The sequence below is a fragment of the Mirounga leonina genome, unplaced genomic scaffold (assembly GCF_011800145.1).
Source record: "Mirounga leonina isolate KUSES-001 unplaced genomic scaffold, KU_Mleo_1.0 Mir_179, whole genome shotgun sequence".
Taxonomy (NCBI): Eukaryota; Metazoa; Chordata; class Mammalia; order Carnivora; family Phocidae; genus Mirounga; species Mirounga leonina.
In genome coordinates this window covers 7016295-7042824 of record NW_023270466.1, presented here as the reverse complement: position 1 = coordinate 7042824, position 26530 = coordinate 7016295, and the positions used below count along the sequence as shown (strand labels likewise).

The 26530-nt window shown below is 39.9% G+C and overlaps 1 protein-coding gene across 2 annotated transcripts in view; it reads left to right on the top strand.

The window, feature by feature from the left end:
- SLC35D2 (solute carrier family 35 member D2) overlaps nucleotides 1–25033 on the top strand; it is a 50914-nt gene extending 25881 nt beyond the window's left edge. For both annotated transcript variants that reach the window (XM_035024459.1, XM_035024458.1), the window contains 7 exons: nucleotides 758–826; nucleotides 5420–5522; nucleotides 6801–6893; nucleotides 12247–12314; nucleotides 22517–22595; nucleotides 23596–23678; nucleotides 24348–25033. In XM_035024459.1, coding sequence (XP_034880350.1) covers nucleotides 758–826; nucleotides 5420–5522; nucleotides 6801–6893; nucleotides 12247–12314; nucleotides 22517–22595; nucleotides 23596–23678; nucleotides 24348–24450 — 598 coding nt within the window. In that variant the 3' untranslated portion in view covers nucleotides 24451–25033. The remainder of the gene's footprint in view (nucleotides 1–757; nucleotides 827–5419; nucleotides 5523–6800; nucleotides 6894–12246; nucleotides 12315–22516; nucleotides 22596–23595; nucleotides 23679–24347) is intronic.
- The last annotated feature ends 1497 nt before the right edge of the window (nucleotides 25034–26530 follow it).

Below are 26530 nucleotides of genomic sequence, written 5' to 3'. Positions count from 1 at the left end.
GCCCCATGGTTTATTCACTTAAAAGCATCTCCTGTTTCCATGATTCCTTAAGCACATAATGAGTGATTTTTTTACTTGTAATTTTATATTAGACTAATACATGTTTATGATAGAAAATTATTTAAGAAATGCAACAGCCTCAAAACAGATGTAAATATGTTTCCTGAACTAGATGGAATAGACACTGATTTTGGAATACAGAGGAAAAATTGTCCATGTATACATACATGGACATGCATTCTGATACAGTGATTATGATGTAACATAGGAATAAATTAATTTTTATAATGTTGGTTTAAAAATCTCTCATAAAGATACTCAGGCTGATACCAAAAAAGTTGATTCTTAGTTTTGTTGGGAAGATTATTTAGCAATAAAATTTGGATGATGGCCCAGTGTTCTAAGTCCTACTGTTGAATTTTATCCTAATCTTTGGATGCTTGATAGAAGACCAACTACAGCTGCCAACAGAGGCTCTTCTGCATTTTGTCACAGCATCTTTCCAATGAGAACAGAGAAACACATTTATAATCAGATTAGACAGCTGTTTAAGAAATACATTTGGTCTAATTTATTAATCCACTTACAGATGCTTACAGTGCTTTCTCTATGTAAAGTGATGTCCATTAGATTTTAGCTATAAAACTGTGAACAATGTCTATTTTCAGTTTAAGAATTATAATCCATGTTTTTTCCTCTCTTCCTCCTTTCCTTTTCCATCCATCCATCCATCCATCCATCCATCCATCCACTACAGGAAACAGTATTCCTTGAACATCATCGTCAGTGTTTTTACCATCATACTTGGGGCTTTCGTAGCAGCTGGGTAAGACTTCGGACTGTTTCTGCTCAATAACTTCTTTAGGCCTTTGACAATAGGCCCAGCCCCGCCTCATTTTCCATTTTCCATCTGGTTGCAGTTGAATTGAGCAGCCAAGAGACAAGTGTGTTGATGTTCGTGGGTTCCCCATGTGTTCCTGTGAAAGTCAGACTGGGTTCCAGCTTGACCAGAACATTTCTGAGAACGTAGAAAGGGAACGTTAGAAGATATGAATACAGCTTTTTGTCATAAAAAGGAGTAAACTGTTTGCTGTTATTACTGAGTGTCTTCAATACAAAAAATTTACTTGAAAAGTTCTTGGGCATTTGGTCAAGAATAACGACTATATAAAGCCCTGGAATGCTGATATGTTTATCACCTGTGATGCCTTAGCAGTCTGTTTCCAAGGGTGGCAGACTCTCATTAAATGTATTTGTATATTTGGGACATGAGCCAATACCAGTGCATGACTAAGTTGACCCTTGAACAACACAGGGATTAAGGGCATCAGTGCCCCCCTCCCCTGCCCCCACATAGTAGAAAATCTGAGTATAACTTTCAACTCCCTAAAAACTTCACTACTAATAGCCTATTGTTGACCGGAAGCCTTACTGAGAACATAAATAGTTGATTAACACATATTTTGTATGCTATATGTATTATATACTGTATTCCTAAAATAAAGCAAGCTAGGGATAAGTGTTAAGAAAATCATAAGGAAGAGAAAATACATTTACACTATTGTACTGTATTGAGTGACAGAAATCCACAGATAAATGGACAAGCACAGTTCAAACCTGTGTTGTTCAGGTGTATTATTCATTAACATGCAAGGCCAGAAATGTGGGCTCCCAAGTTTGCAGTTGAAAGCAGACAGTCAGACTCCTGGCTTTTATAGCCTAGTGGTTAAAGCATGTGTGCAGTCCTATTCTGTGGGTCCAGGACTTAGCCCGGCCCCTGTCAGCTGTTTCTCAGCCTTTCTGTGCCTCAGTTTTACTCGTCTGTAAAGAATGTAATAGAAAAGCAAAGCCTCCCTGTCTGAAGGGAAGAATGCAAAGATTGGATGAATTTCAGTTAAACTAGTTTCCTTAACTGATTTAGAAATAAGAGTTCTGGGGGTGCCTGGGTGGCTCAGTCGGTTAAGCGTCCAACTCTTGATTTCGGCTTAGGTCATGATCTCAGGGTCCTTAGATGGAGCCCGCATCTGGCTCCATGCTCAGCACAGAGTCTGCTTGTCCCTCTCCCTCCCCCTGTGCTCGCTTTCAAATAAATAAATAAATAAAATCTTAAAAAAAAAGAAAGAGTTCTGGATCACTAACTGCAAAATAAATAAGGATATAGATATTATCTTCTTCTAGTCTCCTCACTTACTCGCTGTATAACCAGGACAAGCTATTTAACTTCCCTCCACCCCAGTTATTTCAACTCTAAAATGGAGATTAGAATAGACCCAGCTAATAGGGTCTTTGTGTGAATTAAAGGGGATAACAATAAATTGGGGTTTACACTACTAGTACATGGCCAAGGCCACCAAAAACATGTTGAGTGTTTACTGCCGGGTGTCGTCCTCGGTGCAGGGGGATCCAGCAGCCAACAAAACAGACAAGAATCCCTGCTTTCACGGAGCTCCCGTTCTAGTTGGTGGAGACAGTAAGCAAAAGAAACAGATTAGAAAATACAGCGTGCCAGATGGTGACAGATATTAACAATCTGTTTGTTTTATTGTGTGATAAATGTGTTCATCCCTTGCCTAGAGCACGGTTTGCTATTTACGTTTTCCTCGGTGAGGTCCTCCTTGGCGGTCCTGGCCGCGGCTGGATGGGGCCCCGTTGCACGCTGGCCCCTGGTTTGCAGAGCCAGCAAGGACCTGAAGCAGCAGCACTTAGAGCCTGTTGTAATCATGAAGATTTTGTTCCAAGGAAGTCATAGGAGCAAAGTAGCTAAAAGAGGGAGGTGCTCTGTTGAAAGTGCCCTCCTGCCACAGTGCTTTGGGGTGTCCCCTGGGCAGCCTCTCTTTTCCGAGTCTCTTAGAGCTCAATTTGGAAACTGCTGACTTGGAGGCAGTTGTACACTTCTACAAAAAAACGGTTTATAAAAATGTCTGCAAGGCTGTGGTGAGGGATGGCGCTTCAGATGCTGTGTCTGTGGAGGCGTATTTCCAGACCCAGTGAGTAGAAATTCGGCTCATAGTTACCACATATGATATTCTAATGAGCTGAAAGGTTAAATAGTGTTTTCAGAGCATCTCACTTTCCCCCAAGAGCTGGCTTGGAACAGCACTTCTCAACTTTTCCCTTCCTCAGCGCCCAGAGAATGGATACTATCTAGGTGGGTGACAAGCACCCTTCTTCACTGCAGACCAGCCACGACCCCTCCCTTCTCGCCTCTCATTCAGATCTTCTCAACCAATTGCCAATAACTGTAGAGCTGATTCAGTCAGATGGGCCAGGTTATGCTGCTGTAACAAACAGTTCCCACATTTACACACCAAATATATTCTGGTCATGCTGCATACTCAGACCGACGTTAGTTAACACCCTGGGGGTGCTCTGCTTTTTGTAGCTACTCAGGGACCGAGGCGGATGGAACCCCTGCCTCAAAAGGGGCTCCCTTCCTCATCCAGGAGGGAAGAGGGCATGTGGGGAATTGTGTGTTGGCTTTTCATGCCATGTGTTACCTCCTCTTACATTTCACTTGCCAAACAAGTCACATGGCCAAAAAAGTAGAACTATTATGTCTGTAAACAGCCCTAAATGACAGCAATGAGGGTTAACCATGAATCTGCTCTTGTGTATTAAAGCAAGCGAATTCTTTTCAAATTTCTGTGCTTTTCCCAGTGGCCTGAACGAGTGGTGCTGGGGACTTGTAGCCCCGGGAGCAGGAGACCTGAGAATTCTGGGAATTTCCCTCAGGCTCTCCGAGGAAGTGAGCGACACCTTTCCACTCCCCTAGAAACCTGGGTTTTTTATCCATTTTTTATCCCTTTGCCATTTTATGGAACAGCGGACTCTTCTTAACATGGAGCCAAATGTGAGTAGGCATGAGATTTGGAAGACCCTTATTTTGAGAGATTCTATTTTTTTTGTGATTGAACCAGAGAATTCTGATTTATGATGATCTAAAATTAATTTGCATTCTCACAGATGTATTTGTAGTTAATACCACCAGCGGAACCCTCGAGTAAATCTGGTTTAATTTGCATTCAGATTTTGATGGAATTTTTGCCTCATTTTCTTCTCTTTAGTTAGAAATAATCTTTAAAAATTATTTTTTTAAATATTGCAGGGATCAGGATATGCCACTCCAAAATATGCCACTTTGGCATAAACATTATTTTGAGCTGAAGGCAATTAATTGAGAATCAACAGATGTAGGAAGAATTCTCTGTCTTCCTATTTCCTGGCTAAAAGCAGACCATAAATTTCCCTTTGTAAGGTGGTCCCCCCTACACCCTCCACTCTCACCACCACACCAGGAATAGGATAGCAGTTCTTATCACTGGTGATGGAGAATCAGTACCAAGATGAGTCTGCATAAATAAACCTTACTACAATAATCCTCTTCCTTTAGTTTCCCCCATAAATTTCCTAGTCTTTTTTCCACAATTCATTTGTTCCTTGGAATCCAAACCTCTTCTTTTTTAAAATGATATCTAAGCCCCAGAGTCTAACCACTTATTTGAGATCATTTCTTTTTTGTGAACTCCTTTACATGTAAAATATTTAATAAAAGTTGTGTTCCTTTTTTCTCTTGTTAACCTACTGTCAGTCAAATTTGCAGGCTCCAGTCACTGAACCTAAGAGTGTAGAGGAAACCCCTTGATGCTATTTTATGCTATTGGATGCTAATTTATGAATTATGACATGGGTCTGCTACTGTCTGTAAGATCAAGTGTGGTAGATGAGTCACATCAGGGCTCAGCTGTTCTCTCCCTCCTCCCTGTGCCATGTCCCCCTGCACATTTTTATACTAGTATTATTTATATAAAATGGCAATTGAAGAGAAGATGGTTCAAAAGAACGGGGAGAAAGGAGCCTTAGAGAAGTTGCAGAGGAAGAATGGGTCCCTGCCTTGCTTTTTCCGATGGACAGGGTGGGGGCGTGCCAGTGGATGATGTGACCGGCTGGGCACCAGATGGAGGTGGCAGTTCCTCCTTCGACCCCTCTTGCCCCAGTAACTGCCCAGCTGTCCCCACAGGGCTGTACCCTGGAGATGGCCCTGTTTATTACAATAAGCAAAGCCACTGTGGGTGGGTTGGACAAATCACTCCCCTTAGAAAAGAAGGGCTCACCAATTATTATGCCAGTTGATCGTTAGCGAAAGAAAGAAAGGGCTTTGCAGTTCAAGGAAGATGGTTAATGTCCCTCTGGTTTTAAGCCATTCATGATTGAATCGAAGCCACCTGATGGCCTGGTTTTGTTTTGTCTGGAGGCAGAGCAGAGGAATTAACCAGAGGGGGAAAATATGCCAGAGGAAAAAAAGGTAGTTACCAGCATCACAAGTGGATTTGATTAGGGAAAGATAAAACAGGCAGGCTTTGAAGGCCAAGTTGTGTGAGTTTCTGAATAATCGTCCTCCTTTTTGTGTTCTCCCTCCCAGTTCTGACCTTGCCTTTAACTTGGAAGGCTATATTTTTGTATTCCTGAATGATGTCTTCACAGCAGCAAATGGAGTTTATACCAAACAGAAAATGGACCCAAAGGTACCAGATTTTCACTCCTATGGTTTTTAGGCTTTGAAATTGCATGAAAAAAAATTGCAAAGTTGGCATGTAATTTAATTTACATGTAATGCTTTATAAATCAATAATTTCTTTTCAGTTATCTTGTCTGTATGGGTTCTTGTTACCCCTGACTTTGCAAAGTTTTGGGTGAAAATAAGACAGGGAGGGAAAAGATACCACTATTTTCGACGCAGAGGCAGAATATATAAGGAGGAGATTATTTTGAAAGGCAAATAAAAATTAAAAGAAGGTTTTTGCCATCCTCCTCAGTGGCCAAGGCAAAGTCAGGGGTATTCTGAAGCAACTGCAGTTTGAGAGTCTGAAGGCGTGGGTTACAGACACAAGTTTTGCTGCTTACTGGTCACTGTGACTTTGGACCCTTAACTTCTGCAGACCTCAGACTCCTCATCTGTGGAATGGCTCATGTGTAAGGTCCTGGCCAGCAATAAGTACCTGCCCTGATCAGTAATTGAGCAGCCCTCCCCCCGCCTCCTGAGAGACTGGTGGCCCCCCGTCAAGGCCCCTCGAGCTTACCCCCACCCCAGCTGTTCCGGAAGCTCTGGAGGATGAGCCAGGCATATGTTGCTTTGTTCCAAGTTCTTTGTGTTGAGTGAGGGAGTTTGCTCTGATGGACAGACTTATTTCTATGAGCTGTTTTTTCTGCACGGACCTTTGTTTTTTACTGGTGGCAGTTTTACAAAAACAGGTTTGTTGCCTTTTGAGGGTCCCAGTATGTCACCCTTTATGAAAAATGGTGGAGAAGTGGTGTAGCCACTTTAATGAAAAGTAAATGTATGCAAGATAAGAAAACAAGATACCTGGTATTTTAATACTGCTGCTCCTTAACGGAAAGAGCAGATATTTTTAAGGAATTCTGTTTATATTAACATTTTAAATGTTCTTCATTCTGTTCCAGGTTTCCCATTCTGAATACAATACTTAAAAAAAAAAAACAAACCAACCAACCAGTTGGAATGGTGAGGTGGGTGGGACCTGGGAGGCCTTCCATGTTCACCCGTTTTATCTGCCATTTTTGTGTAAAACAAATGTTTATTTTGCTATCGTGGTGTACTTGAAGTAAAGCCTTCTACATTAGGAATTTGCTAAAAAAAAAAAAAAGGAATTTGCTGAAAATATTCCAACACAGAGCTGGTCAGAATAATTTTTAACTCTGCATAAATACATAGTTGTATAAATGGCTCCAGGAAATCTGATGCTTCATATTTCTAAAATTGAGTGTTTTCTTTGTTTTTGTAGGAGTTGGGTAAATATGGAGTGCTTTTCTACAATGCCTGCTTCATGATTATACCAACTCTTATCATTAGTGTCGCTACTGGAGACCTTCAACAGGTGAGCTGAGGACGGTCCTTACATTCCTGCGTAGCAATCTCTTAATAGTTAACTGCTGGTACTCACTACAGTGAAAAGTGTAACGGTAACTAGGATTCGCAGGGGGGTACGTACATGAAAGCGAGCTCTCTGATATCGCCAGTAACATCTTTGGCACGATCCTTTCTTTGGTGTTTATCTTCAGACAGTTGGGAAGCAGCAGGAAGTAGTCACAAGAATCTGGACTTGAAGATTTTTTTTTTTTTTAAATGACAGTAAAAATCTGAGTTTGAGTCTTAATATCCCTATTTACTGATGTGGGGATCCTGGGAAAGCTAACTTAGAAGAGGATTTTGATAGTTTTTAAAAATGGATTTAGTTACCTACTGCCTTTATAATGGATCTTTTGAAACACAGGCAAAGTAGAGAGAATAAGTTAATGAACGTCATGTACCTACCACCCCGTGTCAACACTTTTTGGCATTTTGCCATTCTTATTTCATCTATTCCCATCTGCTTTCATTTTTTTTTTTTTTTCCTCCTGGAATATTTTAAAGCAAATTCCAGCAGTCATGGCATTTTGCATCTAAATATTCTGGGATGTACACTTGAATTTTGAGAATGTGTTGTTCATTTGGTGTTTGCCCTGCTTACCAGTTCACCGCACACACGTGAGAGACAAAAAGAATGGTCAGTTAGTAGGAACAGAGGAGGCCCAGCTGGAGGGAGTGAAGGCCAGTGTCAGGAAGGGCGAAGATTCGCCCGGTAGCATCCACAGTCGCCATCTTGAAGCATACCAGCCCCTGCCAAGCTCTACTTTTTCAGGGAGTTGCCAGCCATACCACTTCTAAGAATTTTGTCTGTATCTTAAGGGAGATGCTTAAGTTCGTGTGAGAAAATTTGCTGGGCAAAATTACGATCCAGCCTGGCCTCTGCCCACAGAACCAAGCCCCAGACATTAACTCTCTCGTTACCAGACCCGGGGTGGGGGTTCAGAGGGGCCCTATGCAGTAGCCGTTCACCCACCATGTGACAGTATTGCTGTGTTTACGAACCAGCATGCTTCTGTGGTGTATACAGGTTGAGTGGATCCCATTTGTAGCCTTTTAGGGGTTTGAAGACTTGAGAAGGCTGCAGGCTCTTGTGGGCTCCTAGGGTGGATGTCAGGGCTTCTCATTCTTTCTTAAAGCTATACTTTCTCATTTGTACAATTCCTTTCCAAAAGAGGAGACAGCAGAAGAGCTTAGCAGCAATGTTATGAATGGCATGGTGACCAAAAACTGAATTTTAGGTATCTTATGAGTTAAATCCACTAGATGTATCATGTTAATAATTTTATAACATTGTTTCAGTAGGAATGTGTGTTCCCACATCCAAACCATTGCTTTATAAACTTGTAACATGTGCTCTCAGAAGTTTCGCCTGCTTGTGGGATACCTGGGTGGCTTGTGGGAGCATCTGATTCTTGATTTCGGCTCAAGTTATGTATCATGGGTCGTGGGCTACAACGGGCTCTGTACTCAGTGGGGAGTCTGCTTCAAGGTTCTCTCCCTCTGCCCCTCCCCCCACTCTCTCTCTCAAATAAATAAGTCTAAAAAAAAAGTTTCACCTGCTTGTAATGCTTTGCATCACAGAATTATTATACTTTCTCAGTTAATAATAAAAATAATAGCTAGTATTTATTGAGGACTTATTCTATCAGATTTGTTCAAAGCATTATACATGAACTATTTCACTGCTTTCCACAGCGGGCCTCTGAGGAGAGGGTACTGCTATTATCATCATCTTTTAGACAAGGAATCTAGAGCACAGTGTTTAAATAGCTTCCAGGGATAGCAGGTGAGCAGGCAGTCTGACTCTGGAACACAGCTTCCACTGTAATCCCAGTTACTTTACTGTGTATGAAAAGTGTTTGTTTCTTTCCTTCATGCATGAAAAACCATAACCTAGCACTTATATCTTAGAAAGTACAAGAGGCTGGGCGCCTGGGTGGCTCAGATGGTTAAGCGTCTGCCTTCGGCTCAGGTCATGATCTCAGGGTCCTGGGATCGAGTCCCGCATCGGCCTCCCTGCTCCTTGGGAGCCTGCTTCTCCCTCTGCCTCTCTCTCTCTGTCTCTAATGAATAAATAAATAAAATCTTTAAGAAAAAAAAAAAAAGAAAGTACAAGAGGCTGAACATATACTTTAACCTATTAAATAGTGATGTTCTAGGAGAATACTATGCTCCTATTTTGGCTTTTGGTGCTGAACTATCTCAATATTTACCCTGTCTGGCCTCTTCTGTTTGCCTAAGCTCCTAAGATTTCAAACAGAAGTTCCTGTAGGTACCTTAGAGGCCCAGATGTGGTTATTATTCACTGTAATTCCAGATGGATCAGAACTAAATACATAGATTAATTTATAAATCTATATGAAAATTATAATTTAGAAAAAAATAGAATGTGTTTATAACTGTAAGAAAGGCCTTCTATAGGGGTGCCTGGGTGGCTCAGTCATTAAGCGTCTGCCTTCGGCTCAGGTCATGATCCCAGGGTCCTGGGATCGAGCCCCGCATCAGGCTCTCTGCTCTGCGGGAAGCCTGCTTCTCCCTCTCACACTCCCCCTGCTTGTGTTCCCTCTCTCGCTGTGTGTCTCTCTCTGTGAAATAAATAAATAAATAAAATCTTAAAAAAAAAAAAGCCTATAAAAATGACAAAATACAAAGTCATGAAACTAAAACTTTGACTCTATTTTCATTTAAAAGTATTATATGATAAGAGATGCCAAAAGATATGGGGCACTTTCTGTAATCAGTCATTTTTTAAAACCCTGTAGAAAAAATGGTGATATTTTTCACTAGTAAGATTGTTCTGCTCTGTTCCATTGAACCATAGCAAGCTTCTTCCAATCGGTTACTTTTAACTATGGTTGAATCCATTTTAGATTGTGAACCAAATACAATAAAGAAGAGAACTTATGTAATTAGGTTTGTTGGTCTAGAAAATTGTGTTTTATTTGCAGTTTGGTGTGATTGTACCAAAAGTTGATTGATGAATTACGGTGAAATGTTAACTTATTAATGGAAGTACTTTGCTGAGTCATTTTTCCTGGTTGACTGGAGAGGATCGGAAGTTGTGGTAAGACTCGTGTGTATGATTCACTGCATTGGAGGTCACTCCTGGATCTTGGACTTACACAGTCAACAAATCTGATTACAGCACCTTGATTCTGCCTCTGATTAGCAAAGTCAGCAATGCCAGCTCCTCTTGTCAACAATTTCGGCCCCTGGAAAATACCGATTGGGTGACCTTTCTTTAGTCATTTGATTGCTGCAATAGGTTCAGAGTACATGGTTTATTACAGCTGATGAATAGGGAGAAGTAATAGGACTTATTTTTCTGATAAAAAAGCCACATAAATGCAAAATAAAAAAGATTCACATTCTATCATACTTTTACAACAATAGCAAGTCTACAGGAAGCAGTACTTTATTGTTATTCATCTTTAATTTCTGTTTTTAAAAAATATTTATTTACTTGAGAGAGTGTGCATGCAAGACAGCATGAGCAGGGGGGCAGAGGGAGAGGGAGAAGCAGACTCCCCACTGAGCAGGGAACTCAATGGAGGCTCGATGCCAGGACCCCGATATCATGACCTGAGCCAAAGTCAGATGCTTAACTGACTGAGCCACCCAGGCGCCCCCTCTGTTTTAAAATAAATGTCATACTACATTATTTTTTAAAATGTCAGCAGCACAGCCTCATCATTATTTAAGGAACAAAACAAAACTAAAATCTATTAAAATTTAGAGTGGTAAAGAATCCAAATATTTTTATGAACATTACTATATAGCCCTCAATGGTTTATATGGCATCAGGAATATATAGTTTTTATTTACTGTTTGCAGAAATACTTACAGCTTGTTGAATCAATAAATATTTTTCTATCCTTGGTTTGAAGTTTGGAGCATATGGTTTTTTCTTATTGCCAGTTTTATTTTAATTTTAGATATAGGGTGTTTTCTATGTTTTATGTTTGGTTTTGGTCTTTGACTGCCTTGGATATTTTCTGCCCCTATGATTGGCTTAGGCTTGCCAGTAAGACAGATTCATATTTATTATTTTTCTTTCACAAGTAAGCATTTAAAGAAAAGAATTTTATGATGGAAACTTTCAAACCTATACAGAAGGAGAACAAGTAGTATAACAAACCCCATGGACCCATCAGCCAGGTTCAACAATAGTCAACATTGATTGTGTCTCTTTTTGATAAGAGAGTAGGCAAAGTCTCACTAATGAAACAATGACAAGCATGGCAAGGATGTATTAATTGGAGGAGAATTCCATTCTAATTGGCCTAAAATTTTTGAATTATAAGCCTGACAAAGATTTAAAGAGTTTTAAATCTATAAAGTTACTAAAACTTGACTAACAAAGTTTTGCCTAGGAGAAAGTGAATAGAATTTATATTTAATTATGTTATTCAGCACACACTTAGTGTAGTCTTGAGGCACCTTAAAATCATTTTTGGATGCAGGCAAAGGACAAATCATGAATAAAATGCTCCTTTTTATTGTTACCTGTCATTTCAAGAGGGTTAATTTCATTTTCTCAGCTAAGAGACTAAGACTAAGGTCTTGGAGAGTTGAAACTCTCTCATAAACTTCTCTGTCCCAGCTCCTCCACCCCGATTACTTGCTTGCTTTGTAAATAGCAAATAATAGTTTTTTTGTTCATAATACTTACTAAGCATTTGTAAATTCTTTTTTTTAAAGATTTTATTTCTTTAGAGAGAGTGCATGCTAGCAAGCAGGGGAGGAACAGTGGGGGAGGGAGAGAATCTCAAGCAGACTCTGTGCTGAGCCCAGAACACAAGGTCGGGCTCCATGCCATAACCTTGAGATCATGACCTGAGCCAAAACCAAGAGTCAGACGCTTAACTGAGCCACCTAGGCTCCCCAAGCATTTGTAAATTCTTGAAAACAGTTCACAGACTTCGTTTTCTGAACTTCCCAACATTATTAATTTTATGATAAGCTTTCTTCTAAGATTATTTATACAAAGTAAGCCCAACCATGATTTTGCGACTATGGAAACTATAGCTATGTTGTGTGCTTGTCATGTGCCATCTTCCAAACAATTTCATTAAATCCTCACGTTGACCTTTTGAGGAAGTTTAAAAAAAAGATCCCTCTTTTGTAAAATGAATCTGAGATCCAGGGAGTAAAAGTAATATGCCCAACCTCACAAGCTGGTATTGCCTAGGATTTTTTAAGTTGTATTTTCTGTTGGCAAAAGTGTTTCCTGTACTAAAACACACAATTTGGTAAAAGCCATAGGTTTAAACTGCAATATTATTAGTCTAACCATTAGTTTTCTTTCTTTTTCATAATAGGCTGCTGAATTCAATGAATGGAAGAATGTTCTATTTATCATACAGTTTCTTCTTTCCTGTTTTTTGGGGTAAGAAACCATCCATAAGTAGAAGCTTGATCTATATGATATGTCTTGACAAATCAAATCAAAATACACATTCTATCTGCTCTGTCAAAATCCCTTTGTCTGTGCTTCTCCAGCTTTTTCTGGAAAGTAGCCCTGCAGCAGAGGAGTGGAGTGGGACCCAGGATCCCTGGGAACACAGCCTAAAAGACCAGGAGCAAGCATGAAACGGTTTTATTTTTGAAAGTCATGCCGATGTCATATTCTACTCCAAAATATGATGTTGCCTATTGATTTCGGAAAGTTAGTCTGGATGACATCAGCTGATGTATCAAATTCAGTACTGTTTGTTGTCTTGGGCACAATGTCCCAAGTTTTTCAAGATCTTCCACCTCACATAAATATGTGGAAATGATAACCATTTATGCTAGTGCTGTACCTGCTGTATTCAGGGAGATTTTTGAGGTGAGATGTTCAGGCCATTGTACTGTCCCAACAATTTTAGACTTTTGTTCTTAAACTTTTCCTTATGTCCGTCTTCCTGTTGAGAAGCCATGCAGCTTGTGTCTTTTTTTTTAATCTTCTAAAAGCTTGAAAATTCCTTTTCATGAATAGATAATACATGCAACTGGTAAATAATCCAGGAGCTGCAACAGAATGCACAGGGAACATAAGCTCCCCTCCCTTCTTCCCTGCTGTCCAGCACTGCAGTTTTCCTCTCCAGAGGTAACCACGGTTTGACAAGTCCTTCGAGTATCCTCCCTGAGCTGGGCTCCCTGCATATACAAACACCCGTGTCTTATCTCATGTGGAAAGGTGCTTTGAATGACTGTCTCAGGGAATTAGTTATCAAAAGACTTTTCCTGTGAAGAAAGATGGATTTCCTCCTTTTTTTTTTTTTACTACCAATACTATAATTTTCATTATGTTTAAATGAACTAAGAGCAACTCGCAATCTCTTTGATCAACACTTAAAAATTCTCAAACTTGATTTTTTTTTATAATGTTTTTTTGTTTTGTTTTGTTGTTGTTTTTTTTAAAGATTTTATTTATTTATTTGAGAGAGAGAGAATGAGAGACAGAGAGCATGAGAGGGAGGAGGGTCAGAGGGAGAAGCAGACTCCCTGCCGAGCAGGGAGCCTGATGCGGGACTCGATCCTGGGACTCCAGGATCATGACCTGAGCCGAAGGCAGTTGCTTAACCAACTGAGCCACCCAGGCGCCCTCAAACTTGATTTTAATTGCAGTGATTAGTCATCTATAATAAAAACATTTATGTACATCTTCCATTTCACTAATTCTCTCTTTAGCTGTGTCTGATTTGATGTTTAATCTGTTGATGGACTTTTTAATTTTTTTTTTTTTTTGGAGAGAGAGTGCATGAGTGGTGGGTGCGGGGGGCACAGAGGGAGAGGGAGAGAGAGAATCTTAAGCAGGCTCCATGCTGAGTGTTGATCCTGACATGAGGCTTGATCTCACTACCCTGAGATCATGACCTGAGCTGAAGTCAAGAGTCAGATGCTTAACTGACTGAGCCACCCAGGCCCCCCAGGACTTTTTGATTTTAACAATTTTATGTTTTATTTGTAAAAGTTTCACGGTTTTGTTTTTTTTTTTCAAACTTACTGTTCATTCCTAGTAGTCTCTCATTGGTGATCTTTGTGATTGTAGTAACTTTCATTTCTTTAAATGTTATGCACACAGCTATTCTATATTCTGTATCTAATGATTTCAGTATCTGCAGTATTTAAGAATCTAAATGTGTATGTAGTTTGTGACTCAAACTGTGTGTGGTTGGTGACTTGTGGTTGTGAGCATATTGCTTAATCTAAGTGCTGTGGGCTGATTGCCAGTTCTCAGATTGCAAATCTGAGAAACTTTTCTGTAGGGACAGATTGTTTTTGCTCCTGCTGGTAGCCAGGTATTGCCCTCTACCTGGACCACTACAGGCATTTTCGCGGGTCTAGGCTCAGTGGGCTAACGTGTCCCTCCCAACCTGGAGTTTGGCTCAAGGCTCAGTTTCTAGACAGTGCTGTTCTGCTAAGGTCTCTACCCTGAGGCACCCATGTTCTCTTCCAGCTGTCCTGCTGCTCTGCCTCCCGCCTGGTCCTAATTCTTTCCCTCTGTTTCCAGGGCCTCCTTTTTTAAAGGAGGAGAGTTTGGGCGACCTCTTGTGCCTCTTTCAAGACCAACAATCTCTCAAGTAGTGTGTCCTTTCCTGGCACAGGAAGGTCCCGTAGGGCCCTTAGGCAGCCATTGCCAACTTAAGTGAAATATTTGTAGTTTTCTCAGTTGTGGTCTCGCATTTTACTTTGAAAAAATTCTAAGCTGTGTTTGTGAGTTACCCTTTGTCAAACCATCTTTTCTTTTCTCTCTGATTAAAAAAAAAAAATTCAATCCATATCACACAAACTCAGACTAGCACCTTTCTCTGACGAAACCCAGATTTACCTATGGAAAACAGAGCCAAGTTTCAAAGTCTCTTCTCATTTCACTATAAACTTGATGAGATACTGTTTCTATTTTTGTTTGCTTGTTTGTTTTACTTGCACTATCCTGCTTAATCACTCCTTGAAGGAAATCAAGAACTAAACCCTGCAAAGTCTCTGTCCTCAGTGATGATGTGGTGGGCGGGGCCTACACGGGAGCCTCCACTCTTTGGGGCTTGCCTATCAGAGGCTTGACCCCATCTGTATATAATTCCGTACATTTCCCCCCCCACTTAATAATGTGCTTCTTAGAAAACAAATACTCTTGATAAAAGTTTTTACTATGTCATCAGTAGTCCCTTTGCAAATGAAAATGCCATAAAGGCATAGCAATTATAAATAAATCAGTAAAAAATGATGGAATCTTTAAGATTTCAGGTTTTATCCAAATTTAAAGATTAAAATTAGGTAGGTCTGTTTGTAAAGTGCGTCTTTTGAGGACACTAAAATCATGGCACCCTTCCAACAGCTAGGTGTCTGAACTCTGGAATCAGAGGGCCTGGGTTTGAATCCTGGCTCTGCCACTTGTTAGCTCTGGGCCCTTGGACAAGTTATCTAACCATTCTGAGCCTCAATGTCCTTATTTTTAAAATGGGATCTTTAACGATGATATAAAGTATCTGATTCATAGGATGGAGTTATATGGATTGAATGAGCTAATAGTGGTGAGCACTTAGCGCATGCTGGACACACGGCAAATGCTCAGTAATGTTAAGTGTGGTTGTTATTGTTAATATTTCTATTTCTTGAGGTCCACGTGTTTTGGGCTCGCCTCCTTTCACCCCAGACAGAATTGGTACTACCAATAGTCCATGGCTTCAACCATTTTTCTTGTATTACATATATAGTTGACTCTTGAACAACACATGTTTGAACTGTGTGGGTCCATTTATGTGTGGATTTTTTTCAAAAAATACATACAGCTCTGCAAGTGCATTTTCTCTTATGATTTTCTCAATAACATTTTCTTGTCTCTAGCTTACTTTATTATTAGAATATAGTATATAATGCATATAATATACAAAATATGTGTTTATTACCTGTCTATGTTCTCAGTAAGGCTTCTGGTCTACAGTAGGCTATCAGCAGTTAAGTTTTTGGGAAGTCACAAGTTCTCTCTGGATTTTTGACTGGGCAGGGGTTCAGCACCCCTAACCCCTGCGTCATTCAAGGGTCAACTGTACTTTACCTTCAGTGGTCATATTTGAATCCTGAAACTGCTCTGGAAGGAAGCTTCAATTTCAGCATGGTGGCTTTTTCAGAATCCTTTCTTGAAGTTTCTCACTCAAAGGATTGGGTCATTTATTTCTTCATAGTAAGAGAAGCCATTGTAAGCTTCTGAGCACATTCTCAGTTTTCAGAACAACTGGTATGGGGCTCGTTTGTCCCTTTTCTTCGGTCCTTGCTCAAGGAATGGCTCAGGGCTCACACATATGCATCCCAACCCGTGATTCCAGAGGACTCTGATGCTCAGCTTCTTATTTACTTTGACTCTTTCAAGTTTGCATTTCAAACTTGCGTTTTCTAACCACCAAACCCCTGTCCCATGTTAAATATATAATTACAAAATTTTAACACTTTAAAAATGTATGTTAAGTGAATGGAATGGTGAAAAGGGCAGACTTTTAATTTTCTTTTGAGTTAGGGTGGACTCAGCTTTCAGAAATGCTATTTGTAATCAGGAGTTTGTAAATAAAGCATATGATGAGTTTAATTATGTCCAGAAGGTAGACTGGATTGTAGGAGCTAAGATAATTTAATGCAGGCAAAAGCAAAATATAGACTGAAATTTAAGTTGACAGACTAGATTTTAAAAAGCAGGGGCACCTGGGTGGCTCAGTCAGTTAAGTGTCTGGCTCTTGATTTCTGCTCAGGTCATGATCTCAGGGTCATGAGATCAATCCCTGCAGGGCTCGGTGCTCAATGGGGAGTCTGCTTGAGGATTCTCTCCCTCTGCCCCTCCCTCCACTTGTACACACACACACACACACACACACACACACTCACTCTCTCTCAAATAAATCTTTAAAAAGGTAAAATATTTGCTCTGCAGGTATTTTTAATCTTGCTGAAAAATTATGGGCCCTGGTTCATTCATACCAGCAGCAGGCACCAGCCCTCAGTCTTTGGAGGTGATGATTCTAATCTGTTTCTGCCCCAGTAGCAGACCCTTTGATCCCACTGAAGCAGTAATATATTCCTTAATAAAAACATGAAAGCACCAAATATTTTTTAACCACAGGATAAAAGAATTTCTATTCCTTGGACCCTCACTGATACTGCTGGGATGTAGCGCATGAGAGAAAACAGGATTCTGCAGACAGCTAGGGCACAGGAACGACAGAACTTTAAAGAGTGCAGCTATTCCCACATTCCCAATAAACCAAATCTTAATGTAAAATTGGTGCTCTGGGAAGATGCACCATATATATGGTATGACTTGGGCATCCCTGGCACACCACTGAGGTCTTGGATAGGAGTGTGTTCTTACTAGAGATGGGTGAGCTGAGATTACTTGAAATTCTTTGAAATCTGGAATTAGAGTACTATGCTGGGGTGCCACTGTAGCTGATGGAAGGAATGTAAACGTGGCCTGTTATTATTTGAATATTTGTGTCGAGTTTATGTAAACGCTCCTTCACGGAATGATAACCAGCACAAGTTGTAAATGAGGTCATTTGAGTTCTATTTGTGACTGCCATGAGTGTGTCATACAACCTTGGGTAAATCAGTTTTTTGTATCGTTTTCAGAAACAGTAAGCACCTTGGAGCAGGAGTTCTGTTCCAGGGGTTTCTATGTGGGCACGTCCGTCTCTTGGGGATCTATAAACCCAAGCATGCTGCTGGTATCTGTTGTCTGAATGTGAATCCATGTGTGTGTTATTATTTTTCAAGTGTACATAGACGATATCTGATTTAAAAATGCAGAATGGCAAGAAGCTACTATTAAATATCTTTGCATTTTATTAATCCACAGATGCTAAAATCAAAACTACGGTCATGCAGAGGTTGACCTTTTTAGTGTTAAAAATGGTATGGTTTCCTTTGAACTGAGTTAATGGAGGTTCTTTTAGTTTAGACCCTTGGTCGTCTTAGCCAAAGGACTACATAGGTGCCTATTCGCATATAGAAATAGATCGTTTCTTAGAAAATTGTAATACACTACTTTGATCCTTGTGGTTTTATATTTGCCCTCTCTGGCGACACCTAGTGGTTATACTAAGAAGTGCCGCCTTTTTGTCTAGAGGCCCTCCTTAGGACAGTGGCTATTTCAGACGCCCCCAGGCCTCAGAGAGGGGGTCTCCTCCTGTCCTCAGCCCAGCTGGTGAGTGTGTGTCCTACTTGCCCACACTCATGGTGGATGGATCCAAGGGATCAGCCAATTCTGAATGCAGGTGGAGGTGGTTTCACTAAAAGGTGGGATGGAGAAAACGTTGCATGATTGGAACTCTGGAGTAGGAATTTTTAAACAAAAATAAAAATAATATCCATGATTGCCTTGGGTTTAAGGCTGCATTCATTTAGGAAGCCTGCAGGAAACTTTTCTGTGTCCGCTAAGTTGGGTTAGACCCCTCCCCTGTGCTGTAATCTCTAGTATTTTATTAGACTCACCTCCTCCAGGGCCGATGCTGTGGGTTATCTACTCTTACTATCTGGGCCGAACAGAGTAGGCACTCAGTAACATCACGTTGAGTTTTTTTAATCTTTTTATTTTATGCATGAATAGGATTATTTATAGTTCCTGGGGCTCTGAATTCATGTTGAATTTATTAAAATTATAAACATTAAAAAACCTTAGATTTTTTTTTTAGGGCTTTAGGTTCAATTTATAAATACTGTTGCTCTATTTATAAAGCTAGTAATTTTTGTACTAACATAACATTTAATTATTTGATTAATGTCTTATTAACTCAAGTTTAGCTGATTAAAATCTCCTAAACACTTGCTGTAAGTTGGTTTCTTTTACCACTCAGTGAATTAAAAAAAAATTTAAGCTTTTTAAACTGCATTTACAAATTGATTCACCTGATTTTTCTCCAGCTACTCCAAGCCCTAATGAGGCCCTCTGCAAAGCTTATGAGCCAGGTTGCTCCACACACCGAAGCAGTTCTTTGCAATTTAGTAAACCAAACTTAGAAATGTGGTAAATCAGCTTCCTTTAAACATCAAATATTGTGTTTAGACTGACACGGATTTTCTTACTTCTTACAAATGAAAATTGCAAGTCTAATCCAATTGCTCATTTCAGTTTCAAACCACAGAGGCCAAGATGTCGGGTCCTCTAACTTGTCAAATGGCTGTGATTACTTTAATAACAGAGATGTGTGTTATTCTGAAGATTACAGAATTTAAGTTTATAATTGAGTTTATTCCTTAACATAAAAGCGTGGTGTGCTTTATCTCTAAGATTTTTTCTTTACCATCTCTGCTAAGAAACATAGTCAGGCTGAAAGTGGTTACTGTGTTGATTTGTGATCTGGATTCTCTTATTAATAGAGATTCTGGCCTGGACCGGGGACTGGGCACTAAATTTCTGCAGGAAGAGACTATCTAACACACAGCGACGTGGGCTGAGCTCTTTCTTAAGAGTCTGATTCCCTCTGTTCTGCCAATGGGGGATCCAGGCTTATGCCTCCTAACTGGGATTTAGCTTTAAAATCCAACACACCTTATGATCTCTCTGTATCTTTTTGGGTGGATAGAATTTTGCACTCCACTTAGATTGCAGCTAATTTTCTTCACTTCTTGATTGGAATGAACACATTTCTTCTGATTGGATTCTGTATTCTTCTCTCTATCTATATATCTATATATCTATATCTATATCTATATATATTTTTGACTGGTGCTTGGTCACAATTCTGTAGTCATTTTCTTAACAGTAAGTGTCAATATAGTGCTCAGTGTTGAATGCCTGATGAATTAACTGGTCATAGGGCATAGGGGTGTTGTTGGCATGTGGAATCCATTAATTTCTTTCTCCTTTTCCTTTTTCTTTTCCTTTCCTTTCTCTTTAATCCCCATCACCTATTTCATCCATCCCCACACCTCCCTCCCCTCTGGTAACCATCAGTTTGTTCTCTTTTGTTAAGAGGCTGTTTCTTGGTTTGTTTCTCCCTTTTCCCCCCTTTGCTCACTTGTTTTGTTTTTTAAATTCCACATATGAGTGAGATAAAATGGTATTTGTCTTTCTCTAACTGACTTATTTCACTTGGCATTATACTCTATAGCTCCATTCATGTTGTTGCAAATGGCAAGATTTCATTCATTTTTATGGCTTTGTAATATTCCATTGTATATGTACATCACCTCTTCTTTATCCGTTTATCAGTGGATGGACCCTTGGGCTGCTTCCATAGTTTGGCTATTGTAAATAATGCTTCTGTAAACATAGGGGTGCATGTATCCCTTTGAATTAGCATTTTTATATTTGATGGGTAAATACCCAGTAGTTTGATGACTGGATCATAGGGTGGTTCTATTTTTAACTGTCAGGAACCTCCATACTGTTTTCCACAGTGGCTGCACCAGTTTGCATTCCTCCCCGTAGTGCACGAGTATTTCTTTTTCTCCACATCCTTGCCAACACTTGTTGTATCTTGTGTTTTGGATTTTAGCCATTCTGTCCTCTCATTGTGGTTTTGATTTGCATTTCCCTGATGCGAGTGATGTTGAGCATCTTTTCATGTATCCATTGGCCATCTGGATGTCTTCTTTGGAGAAAAGTCTGTCCATGTTTTCTGCCCATTTTTAAATTGGATTATTTGCTTTTTGGGTGTTGAATTTTTTAAGTTCTTTATAGATTTTGGAGACTAACCCTTGATCAGATCTATCATTTGCAAATACCTTCTCCCATTCAGTAGGTTGCCTTTTAGTTTTGTTGATTATTTCCTTTGCTGTGCAGAAGCTTTTAATTTTGATGTAATCCCAATAGTTTATTCTTGCTTTTATTTCCCTTGTCTCAGGAGACCTATCTGGAAAGATGTTGTTATGGCCAATGTCAAAGCAATTACTGCTTGTGTTCTCTTCTAGGATTTAATGTTTCAAGTCTCACATTTAGGTCCTTAATCCAGCTTGAGTATTATTGTGTATGGTGGAAGAAAGTGGTCCGGTTTCATTCTTTTGCACATTGCTGTCTAGTTTTCCCAGCACCATTTGTTGAAGAGACTGTCTTTCCCATTGAATATTCTTGCCTCCTTTGTCAACAATTAATTGACCATATAATTGTGGGTTTATTTCTGGGTTTTCTATTGTTTATTGGTCTACATGTCTATTTTTGTGCCAGTACCATACTGTTTTGATTACTACAGCTTTGTAATATAATCTGAAGTCTAGAATTGTGATACCTCCAGCTTTATAGGATTGCTTTGGCTATTTGGGGTCTTTTGTGGTTCCATACAAATTTTAGGATTGTTTGTTCTAGTTCTGTGAAAAATGCTGTTGGTATTTTTATAGGAATTGCATTAAATAGGTAGATTGCTTTGTATGGACATTTTTTATTTTATTTATTTATTTATTTATTTATATTATTTTTTTATTATGTTCAGTTAGCCAGCATATAGTGTGTGGATATTTTAACATTTGTTCTTACAATTCATGAGCATGGAATGTCTTTCCATTTCTTTGTGTCATCTTCAATTTTTTTTTTTTTTTTTTTTCTGAGTACAGGTCTTTCACCTCTTTGGTTAAGTTAATTCTTAGGTATTATTTTTGGTGCAGTTGTGTAAATGGGGTTGTTGTAATTTCTCTTTCTGCTGCTTCATTATTAGTGTATAGGAATGCAACAGATAGTTCTGTATGTTGATTTTGTATCCTGCAGCTTTACTGAATTCACATATCAGTTCTAGCAGTTTTGTGGTGAAGTCTTTCAGGTTGTCTATATAGAGTATCATGTCATCTGCAAATAGTGACAGTCTGACTCCTTCCTTATCAACGTGGATGCCTTTTCTTTTTGTTGTCTGATTGCTGTGGAATCCATTAATTTCAGTCTCTTTTATCCAAAGCCAGCAATCCCTCGCTGATTTTCCCTTCTAACCACCAGGGGTTCTCAGCTGGCTGCCTGTTAGTATTATCTGTGGAGCTTTGCTGCTGCATACAGCCAGTGGCCCTATCTCAGACCCAATGAGGGAGAACTTCTGGCAGGCATCCTGTGTTAAAAATATGCCCGGTGATTCCTTTTTTTTTTTTTTTTTTTAAAGATTTTATTTATATATTAGAGAAAGAGAGCACAAGGGGGGGAGGGTCAGAGGGAGAAGCAGACTCCCCACTGAGCAGGCAACCCGATGCGGGGCTTGATCCTGGGACTCCACGATCATGACCTGAGCCGAAGGCAGTCGCTTAACCGACTGAGCCACCCAGCTGCCCCCAAAATGTGCCAGGTGTTTCTGATGCACACAGAGGATTAAAGACCACTGTAGCTGTAAAAAGATTTCAGACCATTAAATAAAAAACTCCCCATCCTTACCCCCTTTACATGGGAACATAATGGGAAATGCACAGACAGAACAAACTTTCTAAGGTAGGAAGTTTGGCTAATGTTCGATTGGACCATTTTCCTGTAAAAAGTCGGAGCTATAAAGGAGATGTTTTAAGATGTAGGTTATAAAATCTTTATGGGATGTTTTTCTTTTTTATTTGTTCAAAGTACTTGTGGGTGGGTCATGCACAGACTCTTCTTAATCTGGGGTACCCGGCACAGTCAGGCACACATCCAGGTGTTTCCTTCCTTTGCCCCAGGTTTCTGTTGATGTACTCCACAGTTTTGTGCAGCTATTACAATTCCGCCCTCACAACAGCAGTGGTTGGAGCCATCAAGGTAAGTGGGTGAAGCCTTGGGAAGTGGGGAACTGGCCGTGAGCCCAGTCTTCACGAGAGAAGCAGAGTTCGATTTTATTGTTGTAACAGGTGGAATAGGAAGCGTGGAGGCTTGTGACCTTTTCAGCTGTACCTGAGTGATCTCTTCTTAGATCCTCTCGACCCTAATCCATGAAACAGAGGGAGGGCTTGCTAATTTAAAAAAGGAGAGACAAATTATGACCTTTAATTTGGGGGCAGTAGGAGGGGATGGTCTGGGAAAATGAAGTAAAAAAAGCAGAAAAATATTCCAAATTTCTGCACTCACCAAGATACCTTGTTTGGTACCTTGTTTGTACAACTTGGTTTTCTGGGAGAACCCGTTGACTAAGAAAGGGAAGCCTTGTGAAGAACTGTTTTTAATTTAGATATATGCTCAGTTATAAGGTACTAAACTCATGGATTGTGTGTAGGTATGTTTTGTATCTGTGTGTTTGAGTACACACAACAATGAAGAGGAGGGTGGGGTGTTCTGTGCTCTATCCCTTGCTTTGTTTTTCCAATCACACGAAGAGAGGAGTGAGAAGGACCGCCTGCTCTAACAGGAGACTTGTCTGTTGACTACGTAGACCCTCCTAGAATACACAGGGCAGGGCACTGCTTGGAATTTGCTGGATGTCTAATCCATGCAAGTTTAGGGTCAGTATGATTAAAATTCACTACCCAATGGTGGTAGAGAGCTGGGATCTGGAAAGCTGATTACAACTCAACTCTTACATCTTTTTTCCCTGTGTATTAACTGTAAGGGGCATGAATGCTGCAGTGTTCTGTAATTACCATGCCATATAAAGCCGTATGTAGCGGTTTTTTATTCGTTCATTCAACATTCTGTGAACAGCAACTGTGTACAAGTCTCTGGGCAAAGTAACTAAAATATTTGGTTTCAGATTTTACCATATATATATATTTTCCCCCTAAATCCTTCCCTTTTAAAATGACTAATCCTCTCTCTTTTTCTGCAGAATGTTTCCATTGCCTACATTGGAATGTTAGTTGGTGGAGACTACATTTTCTCTGTGTTAAACTTTGTAGGGCTAAATATTTGGTAAGTGGGATTTCTAAATGAACTCATTTTAGTAAAATATGAATTTTAAAAAGTGTGATTAATCTGTTACAAGTGAAAGAACGGGAGGTGTTTTGACATTTTAGTTTCTAAGATAATTTTACTTAAATCACTCAGTTCATCTGTTCTTATGACATGCTCCGTGGATCATGGGGATGTGTGTATGATGAAGATTCAAGGAGCTGAGATCTGAATTTAATTCATGTGTCTTTCTCACCAAAAAAAAGAAAAAAAAAAAAAAGGCTCCTAAGTTGTCTGCCTTCATTTTGTGAAGTGAGCCTTACTGACGTCCTGCTCCCAACATTAAGGATATTGGGAGGAGGGGCTGAGATACTTTTGAAAGGCATTTTGGGGTCCTAGATGAGACACTGTCTTAGGATAATAGTATAGTTTACTCAATAATAAACAAATATTTATTTTCTCTCCAAAGTTTTGTATTGGATTTGATCTATTCTTTTTCTGCCCCAAAAGATTTCTAAGTAAGAGGGGGTAATTCTCATCAAGTAATCCACAAGCTAGGAGAAAAACAGGGGTCTCAATCACTCCCTTCAAATTAAGCTGGTTAGGTCTATAAAGATGTATATTTTATACAGACCTGGTGGTACTACCTATGAGTTTATTTACTTTCACTTTTTTTTTTTCTCCTTTCAGCATGGCAGGGGGCTTGAGATATTCCTTTTTAACTCTGAGCGGCCAATCAAACCCTAAACAACCTGTGGATGAAGAAAACATTCCTCTGGGTTTGAAGAGTTAGAATCTGAGGCAGGATTGCCGCCTGGGAACATGGGGGTGGAGGGGCATTCCCCGCTGTAGGAATGTGAAGCCAGATGTTCTGGTCACCAACAGCACAAAGCCCCCTGGTTAAAGCACAGCAGGAATGTCTGCTGGCTGCGAAGAGAACCTACCTCAGATACTACTGCACAGTGAGCCATCCTTAGCCCCGAGAAGCATATTTGGGCAAAGCCTTACCATCTGAAAGTGCATCTTTCAGAGGAGACCATTGATTAAAGGGATCGTAACCGAGTGCGGGCAGAGCCCTGACCGTTTGGTCACCCAGCCACATCTCTGAGCTGTTGTTCTGCAGTACCAGGTGCGTTGAAGAGGATGGAAATGGCCAATGGTGTGAGAGTGATTATTATCAGCACCTTGGCCTTCATTTCAAGGATCCCAGCCAAAGCGAAGTGCCAGTGAGAACCATTTTCTTTTCAATTTAAGCAAACAGGTCTTTATTTTAATAAAATTAGCCAATTAACTGCAAGTTATTTGTTAGCTCTCATTTGATCATATATGTTGGTATCTTTTCCCAATCATCAAAGTAAAATAAAAAATAATTTATATGCTGGTCTCATACTGTGATATTATTGTAGATAGGCAGAAAGACTGCCTGAAGGGTGATATTCCTTTTAAGGCTCATGCTGGAAAATATTACAAAATAACTCAATTGGGGAAAAAACCTCCATGTGCCCTCTTCACATTTAAGTAGCTCGTATTTCTCTCCCCGTATCCCCAGGTTTGTTCAGGGGGTTTTGAAATTCAGATCACTTGGATTTTAACCAAAGGTACATTTTTTCATAGGCTCATCTGACCTCCCAGACCTCATTCCCTGTGTGGGAATGAGCCCTGAATGGATGAACATTATTATTTTCATTTCCATCAAGAAATGGGCTGGGGTGCCTGGCTGGCTCAGTTGGAAGAGCACGCGACTCTTGAACTCATGAGTTCAAGCCCCACGTTGGGTGTGGAGCCTACTTAAAATAAAGCAGTGGGCCATCCCTGTTGGGGCTGTGGTGCAGGGCGAGGCTCCAGTCTGGGAGACAGGAGCCGTTCTAATCCCACCTCCACCACTAAGCACCTGACAGCCTCACAGCTTACCTTGCCATTGTGGCCGCCATTCTTTTAATCTTAAAGTTGAACTGGATCTCCAAATCCTTGCTAGCTCTCACTTTCTAAGTTTCTAGAAGCTGAGCCAGATGTGGGACAGAGTAGCAAATGAAGGAATGATTATATTGATGTGTTATTTCAAATTACCTTTTAAAAAAATTTAGTTTTGGGGCACCTAGGTGGCTCAGTCGGTTAAGCGGCTGCCTTCAGCTCAGGTCACGATCCTGGAGTCCTGGGATCCATGTCCTGCTCCCTGCTCAGCAGAGACCTGCTTCTCCCTTTCCCTCTGCCTGCCACTCTGCCTACTTGTGTTCTCTATCTCTCTGTCAAATAAATAAAATCTTTTTTTAAAAAAAATTAGTTTTAATTGTAAAACACACAGAACATAAAATTTACTATCTTAACCATTTCTAAGTGTATAGTTCCGTAGTGTTAAGTATATTCAGATTGTGGTGCAAGCAATCTCTAGAACATTTTCATTTTGCAAAACAAACTCTGCACCCATGAAACAGTAACTCACCACAGCCCCTGGCAACCATCATTCTAGTGTCTGTCTCTATGAATATGACTACTCTAGATATCTAAGTGGAATTGTACAGTGTTTATCTTTCTGTGCCTGGCTTACTTAGGGTAATGTCCTCAAGGTTTCTCCTTGTAGCAGATGTCAGAATTTTCTTCCTTTTGAAGGCTGAATAGTATTTCATCATATGGATGCATATACCACATTTGGCTTATTCATTCTTCTGTCAATGGACACTTGGCTATTTATGAATAATTCTATGAGCATGGGTGTACAGAGGTGTGTACAGACCCTGCTTTTAATTCTTTTGGATATTAAAATTTATTTCCTCTGTATACAGAACACTTCTGACATCAAATGTGTGGGTTTTTTGTTTTTTTTTTTTTAATCTCATATCAAGGAATTCTCTCTGGACACCAACCAGGTGTCCTAC